We start from the raw sequence: 14458 nt of genomic DNA, 5'->3' as shown, positions 1-14458 counted from the left end.
ACATTTTTGCTATGTTAGTCTTAGGTTTTCACTGCTCAGTAAAACTAAGCACATTGTTGCGGCTACTCTGCAGTTTGCAGGAAAAGTTTTTACTCTGCTCAATTTGTCTGATCCAAACTTCTGCCCCTCTGCAAATGCGGCCATCTTACTCCTTAAACTTGTGCATGTTTGCGGAAGTCTAGGTGCATTTGGGTAAATTGAGGCACATCGCACTACCAAAGAGGATTTTGCGCTGCTCCACCACTTTTTTTATATTTTGTAAATCACTTCCACTGTATGTAAGCAACAGGTGCATTTAAAAGTAATAGCCATGTTTCCATTTTAGAATAGGGGACAGAGCACAATGTGCACAGGCTCCCAATAGTCAAGAAGATGCTCCGCAAACCTCCTTACGAGCGCTCCAGACCTCCTCACGAGCGCTCCAGACCTCCTCACGAGCCCTCCAGACCTCCTCACGTGCGCTCCAGACCTCCTCACGAGCGCTCCAGAGCTCCTAACGAGTCCTCCAGACCTCCTCACGTGCGCTCCAGACCTCCTCACAAGCGCTCCAGACCTCCTCACGAGCCCTGCAGACCTCCTCACGAGCCCTGCAGACCTCCTCACGAGCCCTGCAGACCTCCTCACGAGCCCTGCAGACCTCCTCACGAGCCCTCCAGAGCTCCTAACGAGCCCTCCAGAGCTCCTAACGAGCCCTCCAGAGCTCCTAACGAGCCCTCCAGAGCTCCTCACGAGCCCTCCAGACCTCCTCACGAGCGCTCCAGACCTCCTCACGAGCGCTCCAGACCTCCTCACGAGCCCTCCAGACCTACTCACGTGCCCTCCAGACCTCCTCACGTTCCCTCCAGACCTCCTCACATGCCCATCTTAGCTCCACATGTCCATCTCCACTCCCCCACATGCCTTCACACCTACCCCACATTCCTTCTCACATATCCCCACATGCCCATCATACCTCCCACACATGTCCATCAGACCACCCCACAAGTCCACCTCAACCACCAATGGCTCCAAAATGTTTGAGTATAAACATAAGATATCCAAATGATTTTTACAAAATTAGGCATCTTTACACATTTTTGTAGATTTTATTTCTGTGCAAGGGTTTTGAAAGGGACAGTTCCTTCAGTACCAACAGATCAGGGACCTCTATCTTACTTCTAGGTATTGTGTCTCAAATAGAATGTTGAACCCGGTGGGCTTTGCCTTTAATAATCACTCATATAAAAGGCTAATTTGGACTCTCTATAATGCTCTACTGGCACCACCAAACAGTGATAAAGAACCACATGAAATTAAATGGGTTTTAGGATATTGGTAGGTTCTGAGTTTAGGAAACAGATAAACATTTCAATAAACTCTTGTGAGCTGGTTTATTTTTTGCAATTAGCATTACATAGTGTATTAACTAGCTTGTAAAATCTTATTGAAATGCTTGCGGTCCACAGGTGTGTTGCCTAATATGAGAACATTTCATCGACCAACCTGTTTAAATTGTTCTCGCACTGAGAATTTAGGTATTAAAATTGCAAATGTGTTATAATCCATAAAAGTCAATCTGACATTCTGTCTAGCTTGCACTGTTTTGAGAAAAGCTTATTGATGATTGGTTGTTCTTAGCTAGTGCATATTTTGTACTTCACAGCAAATGACTTCCAATGTCTGGGAGTGATATAAGCCAGCTTTATCTGTCCATCACAATGCAGTGAGAACAGACTAGGAGTTATGCGTGAATTACATCTGACCAGTCTAAGGAATCCTAAACATCAAAGATTCTATTGGCTATTCAGCTGTCATTCATTCCTGTGCTTGTGAGAAAGCTGGGTAATGTGAGATTTCAAAGGGGATTGTTTTTTCAGTGCCAAGGCATTCACATATAGGGGGGAAAGGCAGCAATAGTGACCCTTTTTAGAGGTTTTAACATTTTTCAGCATAAGGGTTTTTGTTGCAAATTTGACTTCACTAGATATATTGCAGATGATAGATCTTTGAGCTAATGATTTTGCATAGTTACTTGGAACACTGTGTAAGTCTAAATAGAAGAACGAAGTCTTGATAAGCATGCAGGTGTTCAGCAGGGACAAGTCAGATTTTAGGATTTTTAAGAAGATCCTTTGTATTTCCTCAAGATGGACATTGAATGGGAATATGGTGAAATCTATACAGCCTCACAAATCTGTTTACCCCCAAAAATATTACTGAATGCATTAATTTTAATTCACTGGCTGAATTTATAAAGGTGTCTACAGTATACTTTTGGAATGTAATACTGTAAATTAATTTCGTACCCAACCTTTAAATGACAATAATTCTTTTTTGTCAAGTTAAATTCCCAGCGGTTCTTAATCACTACTAAAACATTGACATTGTGTAGATAATTCTTTGTTCTCCACAAACTGCTGCAACACAATGTAGATCATCATGGCAGCTCCCGATTAGCAAGAGCCAGGATGAAAAAGAAACAAAACATTGAATAAAGTAAATTACTCCCACCTTTTTCACCCATGAACAGATGCATCTAACATGGGTTGATTAAGAGTGCAACACTTCTTTCTTATACAACTTTACAATGTAGTCCAAAACTGGCAATACAAAGAGAGTGAAAGATAATGACATGTATACGGCTATAGGTTTCTTTTGACCTTCCAGATAAAGCGTTTGACAACTTTCTGTAGTGCAGTTGTCCGCTCCACTCCCCATATACTCTTTCCTTAACTTGACCAACGGTATAATGCACTCTGTGTGTAAATAAGACCAGAGATGCTATGTGAACAGTAATGTGACATGTTTTTAATTATATGGTACAGAACAATAGTGACGCCCTATAGGTTTTAAGAAAGCAAAACATTCTAAACAGCTAAATTCAATGTAATGTATTATCCCCGTTCAGTTAAATGTATTCTTCTAAATGCTCTGCAACTTTAATTATATTGTATTATATTGCTGGCTTTTTTCCAACAAGACTTTTGTATCACCTAGGCAGCCGATTATGTTTGTTGACCTTAAATATAATAGAACCCTGCTCTGCGCATTGCTTACAACTCTGTCCACAAGGCAGGTTTTTGTCAATATCCAAACACTACAAACATTCAATACTCTTGAATGATGGTTAAAAAAAAGCAGAAGGAAGAAAATGATCAAGGAATGAGTAAAAATTGGTGGAGAGCACTTACAAACCAATAAATAAATTGCATCCAGAAAGTCTTTTAAAATGTACTTACTCTAGTAGGGAAAAAAAAATGTATGTTCCGAATACTTGCCCTTAGCTGCTTGTGTGGCAATTGCTCAGCACTAGAGAGACCCACATCCTTCTATCACACCTATCTAAAATCATAGCTAAAGTGCAGAATAGCTTTGAAATGGAGACAATTGATTGCAATTACTCAACGTTGGCTTCCTCCACCCCTGGTTAAGTGGCAGGTCGACAGCATGGAGCTACCTCAACAACGTTAGTCAGGTTGCAGTTAAGCTGGGTACACACTAGACGGTTTTCGTCCAATAATCGGCTCAATCAGCCGACCTACGACGGCTCGTTCAAAAGTCGGGTCAGTGTGTGCAGTGACACGATGGTAGAAAGTCTGCCCAAATGGACGATTATCGCCTCATTTGGTTTCCGTTGTGTAGTGTGTATAAACTTCCGACCGATCCACAACAGTGAGTACGAAATTAGTCATTGCTCACGACAACATGGCTGTAAAAAGTCGCTAAAGGGACGTCCGCTCTTCCCTTTATCGTCCTAAACAAGGCTAGTCTGTATGCAGTCCATGGACCGAGCGATCGGAACATTAATCGCATGTAAAATCGATCGGCATAAAAAGTTGGTGGAAAATTCTGTAGTGTGTACCCAGCTTTACAGAATAGTTGCCCCTCTCACAAAACCTGTATAAATATGGCTGTGAGCTGATCAATAGCCGTGTCCCCACTCGCTGACATTTTATATGAAAGCTAATCTGTAGAACAAGGAGCTTGACGACTTCTCCTTCCCTGAAAGTGCCTAACGCATTCCTTAGCTGTTAGGTGATGTAATAACCAAGTATTTATCTATTTCCCCTTTTGGGATATCCATCGGATCGCTCACATGCTGCCAAAACCCTCTTGTTGAGATAATTTCTTTTATTTGCTTAAGGGAAGACGGCCTTTTATAGCCACAACTCGAATAAAGACAAAAGCAGTCGTTTTAGGTCAAGGTGAATTTATTGCCCAAACAGCATTCTTATTCCCCTCAAAACACATTTCATTAATCCATCTTTTTTTTTCTTCTTCTTTTAAAACTAGTCAATTAACATGTTAATAATAAAAAAAAAAAAAAAAAGAAAAATCTTTAACACTGAACAGACAAGACCTTTTCAATATGTAATTTAATACAAACTACACAAAGCGAATCTTATCCACCATATGGAATCTCACGTACTTGCTAAAAGTTCATTTTTAACATTATTTAATTTATTTCTACACTTTCTATTGTTCCCTGACCATGTAATTGTCCACACCTTTTTTGTTTTTTTTTATTATCATCTTAAAGTACATTGTGAGAGAATATCATTGACTTGATATGGCATCACACTGGATTAAAGCAAAAAAAATAAAAATGAGACAATTGTGTAGAGTGATTGAGGTACATGGTGGAAAAACAACATCCACTGGCCAATGGAAGGAAAGGCGGGATTGAGGACTGAAAAAAAGGCATTTAAGAGAAGAAAAAATACAGGGCCAGCAGCAGCATAATCTTTTTATCACGACATTTGGTTAATTATTTATGCCTATCTCTAACTAACATGGCCAGTACTGCATGATCCTACCTTCAGTGATTAGAAGGATGATTAAAGTTTACCTGCGGAGGCAGCCATTTTGTGGGCTGAACCAATATTCATGACAGATTAGCCTATCAAGTCTCTAGTAATCAGTGGTATCAAAATGGCTGCTCTCACTGACAGGTGCATAACTAGGAGACTGACCTTATTTTGAATCTGGGATCCCGTGGTTAATTTCTCTGCCAGACGGGGGGTGATAACTGCTAATTTGGTTGCAATATACTTCTTTTTACAAGCAATTGCAAAAGGATAATGTGTTTGTTACAGAGCAAACATAGAGGTGAATTTCACGAGATAGGCGATGTCGGGGCCAAGTAATTTCTCCTCAGACTTCTTCACAGATATATAGTACAAATAATCCACCATTAACAGCGTAAAGCCAGTTCACCAGCCATGATCCGATTGCAATAATCCAACTGTTACCCCAAAAGAAACTACACAAACTGCGAACACATAGCTTACGGCTAACAACATGTGCTTTGGACAATAGTTGCCATTTAAAATATTAACTCGACATTTCATAAACTTTGGAAACGGACAGAACAGGAAAGGGGAATATTGTGCACTGAAATGCCCCATGCCATGTCCTGTCGGTGGGCTTATTAACAGGTGCGGGCAGCTTTGTTTCCCCAAAGTGCATGGAATTTGGTATTTTGCTGCCTTTTGAGTTATCAATAAATAGCGTCATGTCATACAAAGGTCTTTTTTTTTTCTTTTTTTTTAATGTTTGCTTGTTTTTCCCCTCTGACTGCCGTTCGTGCGTCATTTTCATAGAGTAAACTTTGGAATTTTTAACTTAAAGTTGCCATGAATAAAACACATGCAGAAAAACCCTCAGTTACTAATAAATAATAATAATTTTACTCCAAATGAAATGCATTTAAGCCTCTTGGGAATAAGACTTTTTTTTTTTTTCAGGAGGTCAAACTTTGGCAAATTTAAAGTGTAACCCATTGTCTACATACAGTGGACGTGGCCACTTTGTGGGCTAAACCAATATTCATGCAACCTATCAATTCATTTATCCGTGCAGAATTAGTGATATAACAGAGATGACGTCACCTCAGCCATTGTTGCTTCCACCTGTGTCGATAGGCTATTGGTTCAGTCCACAAAATGGTTTCCCTCACTGTGTGTAGGTGACATGTATGCCTTAATGTAATACTTAAACAAACATCATCCAGATATTTGTTGTTGTTTTTCATCTTTTAACTTAAAACAAGTTTCAACATCTACACAATGACTACCACATTTTTAACTTCCTAAATTAGGTTTTGGCCATCCTTAGGCTTTCAAGCTGTCGTTGCTGATTGGCAAAGGTCACTGGGACTTGTAGTTCACCAACAGCTTGAAAGATTCAGATACCCCTACTTCTGCCCCCAAATGTACTTTCCGCTACCTATTGGTTAATAGGTCACAAACGCAAACAATGTGATAGAAATTACCATAACCATATAACTGCCGGCATATAAACCAAATGGTGACGTTCAACAGAACAAATTAAATTACGTACAATGTCTCATTCGTGTGAATCATCGTAGATCCAGAAAGGTTAAATATTTTGTGTCACTTTAAATCCCAGGTCACTGTATCAAAAGTAATCACAGTAAGTGAGGTGTAAATCGCCATAACCAGTACGAATCACGGCCGTTTCTAGTAACAGTAACACAAGTTGGAAAAGTGATGTAAGAAAAGTCATTTGACCAATACCATATTGTCTCCGAGGCAATTCGCATGCCGAGAACCTCTATGTTAACACCTCTCTAGAGTTCGCATAGCGAGATTGGATTCTGGGTTGTCTAGCAGCTGTTTGATAGCTACATACTTCACTTAAGTATATAACTAAACTTCTTCCAATCCAGAAATGCAAACTGGAAAGTATTGTCCGTTTTTTTTTACATTTTTCGATCACTACTGTAAAAAAAAAAAATATAAAATAAAAATAAAATCTAACTGATGCTATGCTCACCAAAGCCGTTTGTGAAAATGCCATATACCCATCAGAGCGTGAGATTTTGAATATCTTCATGCTTTTATATACATGGTATGCCATTCCCTTAAGTCCTAAAACTAGAATATAAAAGGTTTTTTTTTTTTCTTTCTAAAGATAATGACAATCTACCGAACTTTAAGCCCTAAAAATGGTTAAGATAGTAAAATAATAATAATAATAATAAAAAAAAAAAGGTTGTATTTCTGGAAAGCATATGCTGCTTCTCAATCCATTTACCTCAGAAAACAAGATAGGGGAGACTTATGCTGCAGCTGTATTAAAAGCAGCCCGAGCTGCGGTCGTCAAAACCCCCTGTCTATAAGAGGTACTCCACGTATATAAGTGCTTTTCAAACTGTGTGACGCTACACAAAGCGGGCAGGGCGTCTTCCTACCCTAGGCGTTTTACGTTAACACACCTACAAATAAACCATGCTATAATGTGCATTGACTTAATGTTGCTTAAATACTGGTTTGTTTGGTGACACATGTGTGTATGTATATATATATATATATATATATATATATACACATACATACATACACACACATACCAGATTGTTGTTTTTTTTTATGCATGCTATATTTTTTTTTTGGTCCCATTGTTTTCTACACAAGGTGGAGGCAGCCATTTTGTAACTAGAATACACCCTTATCCATTAGCTAGGAACTAGTTCAGTCACTGCAATATAAGGCACACGGGAACTAGTAATACAAAGTGCCTCAGGGACGTCCCCAGTTCCTAGTGAACTGGTAAGCTGCATTCTTATGAATATTGCCTCGCCCGACAAAATGGCTGCTCTCGCTTTGTGCAGTTGACAGATGCACTTTCGATTGGCAGCAGTTTCATATATTGCAATAATTCCCATTATCGGGGATTTGGGAATTGGAATTCGGCGGGTTGGTGAAATTACTATTAATCATCACAGCATGGTTTATTTTGTGTACCCCAGGGCTGGGAAAGGATACCGGCCACTGCCCCCGTTAGTCTTACAAACTGAAAAAGTAATGAGTAGCAAAGCAAGATCTCAATCAAGTGCAAACACAGATCCCTGCTGTATTAGCACCATTGCACTAGGCTCCCAGAGGAAAACTGTAAAAGTGTGAGGTATTGTTAAAAAAAAAAAAAAAGAACCATTTTGTATCCAGTAAACCTGAGGTAATTCTACCATCTTAATAGGGTGTGATCAGAAAAAAAAGTCATTAACACGCTATTAGAAGAAAAAAAAAAAAAATTCTGTACAAGGGCATTTCCAGTAATCAAAAGTCCTCATATGTCCACTTAACCATCTACTTACTTCAGGATTGGAAATTTTAAGCAGTAAAATAATATATTATAAAAATGTTTATAAAATAGCAGCACACTCAGTGAAACAATACAGCTAAGTACTGTTAATGTGAATAAGAATGAAACAAATCATAGCTCCTTAGCAGCGCAAAAACAAATAAAAAAAATATATATATTTACTCACTTAGTCCTCATATCAGCACTTGTAGCCAACACATGACAAACCCCATTTTTTAATTGTCTTTCTTTCAATCAAATTATTTTTTTTTTGACTAAAATAGCAAACAACCCCCCCCCCCTTTTTTTTTTTTTTTAAGCAACAGCTTAACGAATGTGTTAACTGTGTCATACCATTGTGCAAAAAAAAAAAAAAAAATATGTTGCACCAGCATAAAGAACATAAAATAAAAGATGGCAATTTGCTGGAACCAACTACAAGTAAGGAGAGAGAATAATAATAATAAAAAAAAAACACAATTCAAGTACACTGGTACACATTTCTCATGCAACAACATTTTTAGGTGTTTACCATTTGTTGCAAGAAATTTCTTTTAAAATGTCTAAAATAAAATAATTAGCTGACTTGAACCCTGCCGGGCCTAGGGTACGAGGAATAAACGGCCGCTCAGGGTCGTTATAGAACATCAACAATACTTTAGTTTCTTATGTATCCGGAATGTTGGTACGGAATGTAGGCAGGTGTCGAAGGATCCAGCAACACCGGAAGATGTGTATTAGGCAGTGGGGTGCATGGAGGCAGGCTAAAATGACGTGATGTGGTCGGCGCAATTTTCATAAACCATCCCATCTATCCCTTAGGAACAATTTTCAAAGTGCTTTTTCGAATGAAATGGTTTACAATAATGCTAGCTGCCGACCAAACATATACAATACTAGTGGAATTAGGAGGAGAAAAAGGGGCATATTTTTTTTTTTAAGAGGATGTCTACCCAAAATATAATGTTTTTTAATAGCCTATAGGAAAAATATGATTGAATACCACTTTGAATGGAACAGCTAACTGTAATATCAGAATGCTATGCATTTGACAATGATATTTAATTATAATATATATATATATATATATATATATAATTTTTTTTATTTTTTTTTCTTTAGCTAAAAGTTTATTTTGTATTGACATCCCCTTTAAATATGTTGAGAGGGGGTTTCTTAATAATGGGTGAACAGCAGGGAGGTGGAAAGAAGTACCTAAAATCTTTCTTCCTTTTATGTTTTTTTTTGTTTTGTTTTAGTTTGTTGGGAACAAATAATTTTTTTTTATCCTTAAAATCCAATCCACTATATAACCCCTTGGACTTTGTGTGTCCACAGTTGGCTAAGTGAGCCCCCCTCTAAGCCCAAATATACTCTAATAAACACTATTTTGAAAGAAATTGGGGATTTAAAAAAAACAAAACAAAAATGAAATACAGAAAAAACACCTGCCTTAGGCTTGCAAAAATAAAGCATCTTCTTTTTTGTTTTTTTCGGTAGCAGCTACCATAGACAACAAAAGTAAACAGAACTAAATAGGAGATTCAGAAAGCACCTCTCTTTAGATAACAATAATAATATAACAGAGATCCCAAATTTATCATTAAACATCCAAAAAAATGCTTCAATCTCTTTAGGGATCGCAACTTACTTTTCGCCCTCTAGAATCCATTAGTCTTTTTGCAATCTACAAAATGAAAACCACAAATACCGCGCTCACATCCCTCTCTGACATCTATCAAGAGGTGTAAGCAACTACAATGTAAAAAGTATATACCTAATCTTCCCACAACTGCAGGCTTACAAATTTTCTAGCTAGTTTATGCTTATATAAGCACTTAAATTTAACAAATATATAATAAGAACAGCAATTATCAAATATATTGTGGGATTCCCTTCTAAAAGGACATCACAGGCACCAAACAACTTAATAATTCAGTTTTTTTTTTCCTTTTTTTTTGTATTTAAAATAGTTTTTAAATATTTTTTTTTTTTCTAAGTGGGAGCAGATATAAACGGGTTTGTTCTAAAAATACAGAACAAGGAAAAGCCTCTCTCTTTTTTTTTTTTTTCGCGGCAGAGCTCCTCACAGGTTGATGTCTCGCACGTCTGTAGGGGTGCTGGCCTGGTCCAGTTCATCCACGGACTTAGCGGAGTTCCTTTGTTGTGTCTGCTGTCTGTTTTGCCGAAGGCTGCTGACCAGCACGGACTCGATCTGTTCTTGACAAGCTTTAAGGCAATCCTGCAAAAAAACCCAAAAAAAAACCACATTGCCGTTATAAATAAACGTTTGGGTATGCAAACTGGATTAGAATACAGTTGGTACATTTTGATACACTCCTGGACAGCCTTAGAGACGCTATGACTGGGTACACACTACACAGTTTTCGTCCAATAATCGGCTCAATCAGCCGACATACGACGGCTCGTTCAAAAGTCGGCTCAGTGTGTGCAGTGACACAATGGTCGAAAGTCTGCCCAAATGGACGATTGTCGCCTCATTTGGTTGGTCGTACCGTTTAATATTTTCGTTCCAATCTCGTTTCCGCTGTGTAGTGTGTATATACCTCCGACCGAACCACAACAGTGAGTATGAAATTACAGTCATTGCTCACGACAACATGGCTGTAAAAAGTCGCTAAAGGGACGTCCGCTCTTCCCTTTATCGTCCTAAACAAGGCCAGTGTGTATGCAGTCCATGGACCGAGCGATCGGATCATCGATCGCATGTAAAATCACTCGGCATAAAAAGTTGGTGGAAAATTCTGTAGTGTGTACCCAGCTTAAGTAATTATAATTGGTGAGTTGTGATGTCAGAACTCTCAGCGACTGTCATCTTGTTTGTTAAGCTTTTTAAACCAAGCTGCTGAGATGTTCCTTAATATCTGTTTTTCGTTTACAGTTGTACACCGGATTACTCAGAAGCATGCAGTCAGTAAGGGTTTAAAGAGCAGCCATTCTCCATCCAGTGAGCCTCATTTCCCACAATGCACTGCGCTTAGGGTGACATAATAGTGTAAATGGATTTCACACAACTCCTTCCAACATGTAGCATTGTTACAATCAGTCATTTGTCAGAGCAGGCAGTTTTCTTCTAACTGCAAATGGTCAGATACAAAAGTACAAAAGGTGCTTCTTGTCTTTATAGCAAAACGCACCTAAAAACAATGAGTATGTAAAGACACTAAAATGTCCCACGTTTCTCCTTCTCACCTCGCATGAACTCCTCTTACTTCCCAGGCTGCTTTAATCGTAACTTTTACTGCACAATATATTTCTTTATTATTTTTATGGTAGATTTGTAAAGCGCCACAGTGCTCCGCAGCGACGTACAGTAGGGAAAACAGGACATTCATAAAACAGGGACATACAAGGTAGATAAAATAAATGCAGACATGAAAACAAAGGGTAAGGAGGACCCTGCTCATTAGAGAGCTTACATTCTAAGTGGGAGAGGGCACAGCTGAAACAAGAGGAGCGAGTGTGGCTCAGAGTGGAGATTGGGATAGTTGTGAGGGTGCATTAGTGTGAATAGTATCATCAGCTTTAAATAAGAGATGGGTTTTCAGAGAGCGTATAAAGATTTGAAGGATTTTAGTTCCATAAGTGGGGAGCAGCACGGGAGAAGTCTTGTAGGTGGGAGTGAGAGGTGGTTACTAGAGACAAGACAAGGTGCAGGTCAGAGGTAGATCTAAGAGGGCGGGAGGGAGAGTATTTTGATATGAGATTTGAGCTGTATGAAGGGGTAGTGTTGTTGAGGGCTGTAGGTAAGGGTTTCTGATTATTTAAAAAATATATATATATATATAAAAACTACAAATGTAGTATTATAAGGTATAACATGTCCTATTTATGTCATACAGATATTATTAGTCACCTCGGAGTTCCAATATCCTTATAATGTACAGTAAATTAAGGGGGAAGGGGCGAGGTCGCGTAGGATGATGACGCCCGGCGGCACTGTTTGGGGTGAAATCTCCACTCATTTTTGCTCTAAATACAACACACTGATTTTTATAGTCACATTGACAGTATAACATAGGCATCTATTACTACTATTCTTAATCTATATATCACCAATGTATCTTGCTGCCCAGATTTCAGTCTCTATTTGCTGCAGCTGTTGAATATTACCATTTTCTTTCACTATTTTAAATATCCCTGAATTCATAATAAATCTCATTTGGGCCATTTTAAATCCACCTGCACTCAAACATCTAAAGCAAATAATCAGTTAATTTAAGATACATTAGCCTGTTTAGGAAGGAAAGGCGAACAATGGAGCATAATCCCTCCAGCGTTCAGTTATCGCTGATCCGAACACTAGAGGATTAAGTATTGTGTGCCTGACAAAATACTTGATATTCAATTGAGCCTCAGCATAAGCAGACTCTTCCTGCAGAAGACTCTCCTAAGGAAAAGGCATTTATTTAAAGCACAAACACATTACACCTCTTGTTCACTGCGTTCAAGCCTTGCTTGATTTATGTTACAATTTGCGTCGTTAACATAATTACATGACGACTGTACTACCTGTCTCTGCCAATCCACCTACTTTATAATACAAATTTTGAGGTTATTGTTTTTTTTACGGGCTATTGACTGAACAATAAGAAGAAATTGTTTTAAAATTTCCTCCCCTACACAGACAGAAAATCTACAATCTGCCCCCCACCCCAGGGGATACCTGGCCCTTTAACCCCATGGGTGGTAGCAGTGTCCACACTGCCTGCTTTTGCTATGCCTTGGATAACCCCGGAGCCCGAAGGGTTAAGCATCTGACGTGTTTTGCATCAACTTTCATGGTACAAGATAAATGGGATTCCAGAGATTCTTCAGCATTATTTGCAACTAGAATGGATCTTGTGAACTAGCGTGGGAACAGCCCTGTGTGCCGCGCTCCCCAGACTGCTAGTTTAACAAAGATTAGGAACCAAGGGGATGGAAAACTCTGAAACCTGGTGGTTTCTTGTGTCTCCTGAATATTTTAAGAGGCGCTTTTCAAATGCACATAAAAAAAATAATCTTATATTTAATATAGTGCAATGGATGGCTAGTTGTGTATAAGGATGATAAATAATAATAAATTAAATAAGTTACTCTCAATAGCAGAATTTGCTTTTTTTTTTTTTTTTTTTTAAACTAAAAATTTGTCACATTTCATTTTTAATGGATTTTAGTGCAAGGTTATAATGTGCACCTGTTGCCTTCGTGTACTGGAGGCAGCCATTTTGTTCCAATACGGACTATAAAATGAGAACTGGGCCTATCGGTTCACTAGGGACCTGTGACATCACTGAAGCGCTGGTGGAGGGAGCCATTTTCTGGGCTGAACCAAGACACAGGGAAATGTAACCTATCATTTCACTAGGAAACGAGTGTAAAGCGATAGGCTGCGTTCTCCTGAAAATTGTTTAGGCCCATAAATTGGTCGTCTCCTCTGGACCTCAAATTACGAAGCGCGCTTTGTGGAAAGTAGGCACAGATAAAGCACACGGTTTAAGTGACCTTGGCACCCCTGTCTCCATCTGTACAATAATGTGTCGGTCACAGCGTTTTAAAGCAATCTACCGCTATATACTACATAAAACTATATAATTATACCTTAATGTGCACCGTTGCCTATAAACAGGGAAGGCAGCCATTTTGTAGGTTGAGCCATCACTAATGAGAAGGCAGCCTATCAATGCACTAGGACCAAGTGATATTGCCTAGGCATGAGATATCTCCCATATATGTCTATCATATATACCGGCGTGATTATTCTGTCAAAGCTATCCTCATATATATATATATATATCAATTCTTGTCACTGATCAGATCGGTAATGTTAATGTTAGAGGTTTGCAAATTCATTTCGGAAAAAAAATAATTATAAAAATAATTGAAATAAAAGGACGTGAGGAATTCTTTCTGAGGTGAAGAGAAACTAACTGAAGATTTGGTTTCCATTATGAATTTCCTTTGAGGACAGGAAATCGTCATCGTGAGCTGTACAATAACGTCTATAGTCGGCTGCCAATTTTTCCCCAGTCACAATCGCTGTCGCTTAACATGATCTGTAATGTCTCAAGTTAAATGGTTGGGAGCCGAGTAGAGGCTGCCCATTAGCTGGACGATGAAGGCTCGTTTCAACCACACACGTTAATCAGAGCCATTAGCTGCGTCCACGAGGTAAATGGTAACACATACTGCACCATTGACTCATACCATAAATGCCATTCCCAATTGACTAATTTCCTTGTCAAATGCCAGTGGTTTTTCTTACATGTTTTATGTGGCTGTGCTATGATCTTAATTTTTAAGCCAAAAACACCCATGTGTTAGTTGTAGAATATTCTCACACTCTCTAGATAGTATTTGCAATGGCTAT

The 14458-nt window shown here is 38.6% G+C and overlaps 1 protein-coding gene across 2 annotated transcripts in view; it reads right to left on the bottom strand.

The window, feature by feature from the left end:
• The window catches only part of CCND2 (cyclin D2), a 484289-nt gene that overhangs the window by 6541 nt on the left and 463290 nt on the right, over positions 1-14458 (bottom strand). The window contains exon 5 of one of the 2 annotated variants that reach the window (XM_075210200.1): positions 9539-10327. The exons of the other annotated variant lie outside the window; for it this stretch is intronic. Within the exon in view, the coding sequence (XP_075066301.1) occupies positions 10172-10327 (156 nt within the window). The 3' untranslated portion in view covers positions 9539-10171. Of the gene's footprint in view, positions 1-9538; positions 10328-14458 lie in introns of those variants that run through there. 2 annotated transcript variants of the gene reach the window in all.

Source organism: Mixophyes fleayi, chromosome 4 (genome assembly GCF_038048845.1).
Source record: "Mixophyes fleayi isolate aMixFle1 chromosome 4, aMixFle1.hap1, whole genome shotgun sequence".
NCBI lineage: Eukaryota > Metazoa > Chordata > Amphibia > Anura > Limnodynastidae > Mixophyes > Mixophyes fleayi.
Note: the sequence above shows the minus strand (reverse complement) of the source record. Positions and strands in the feature narration are given on the sequence as shown.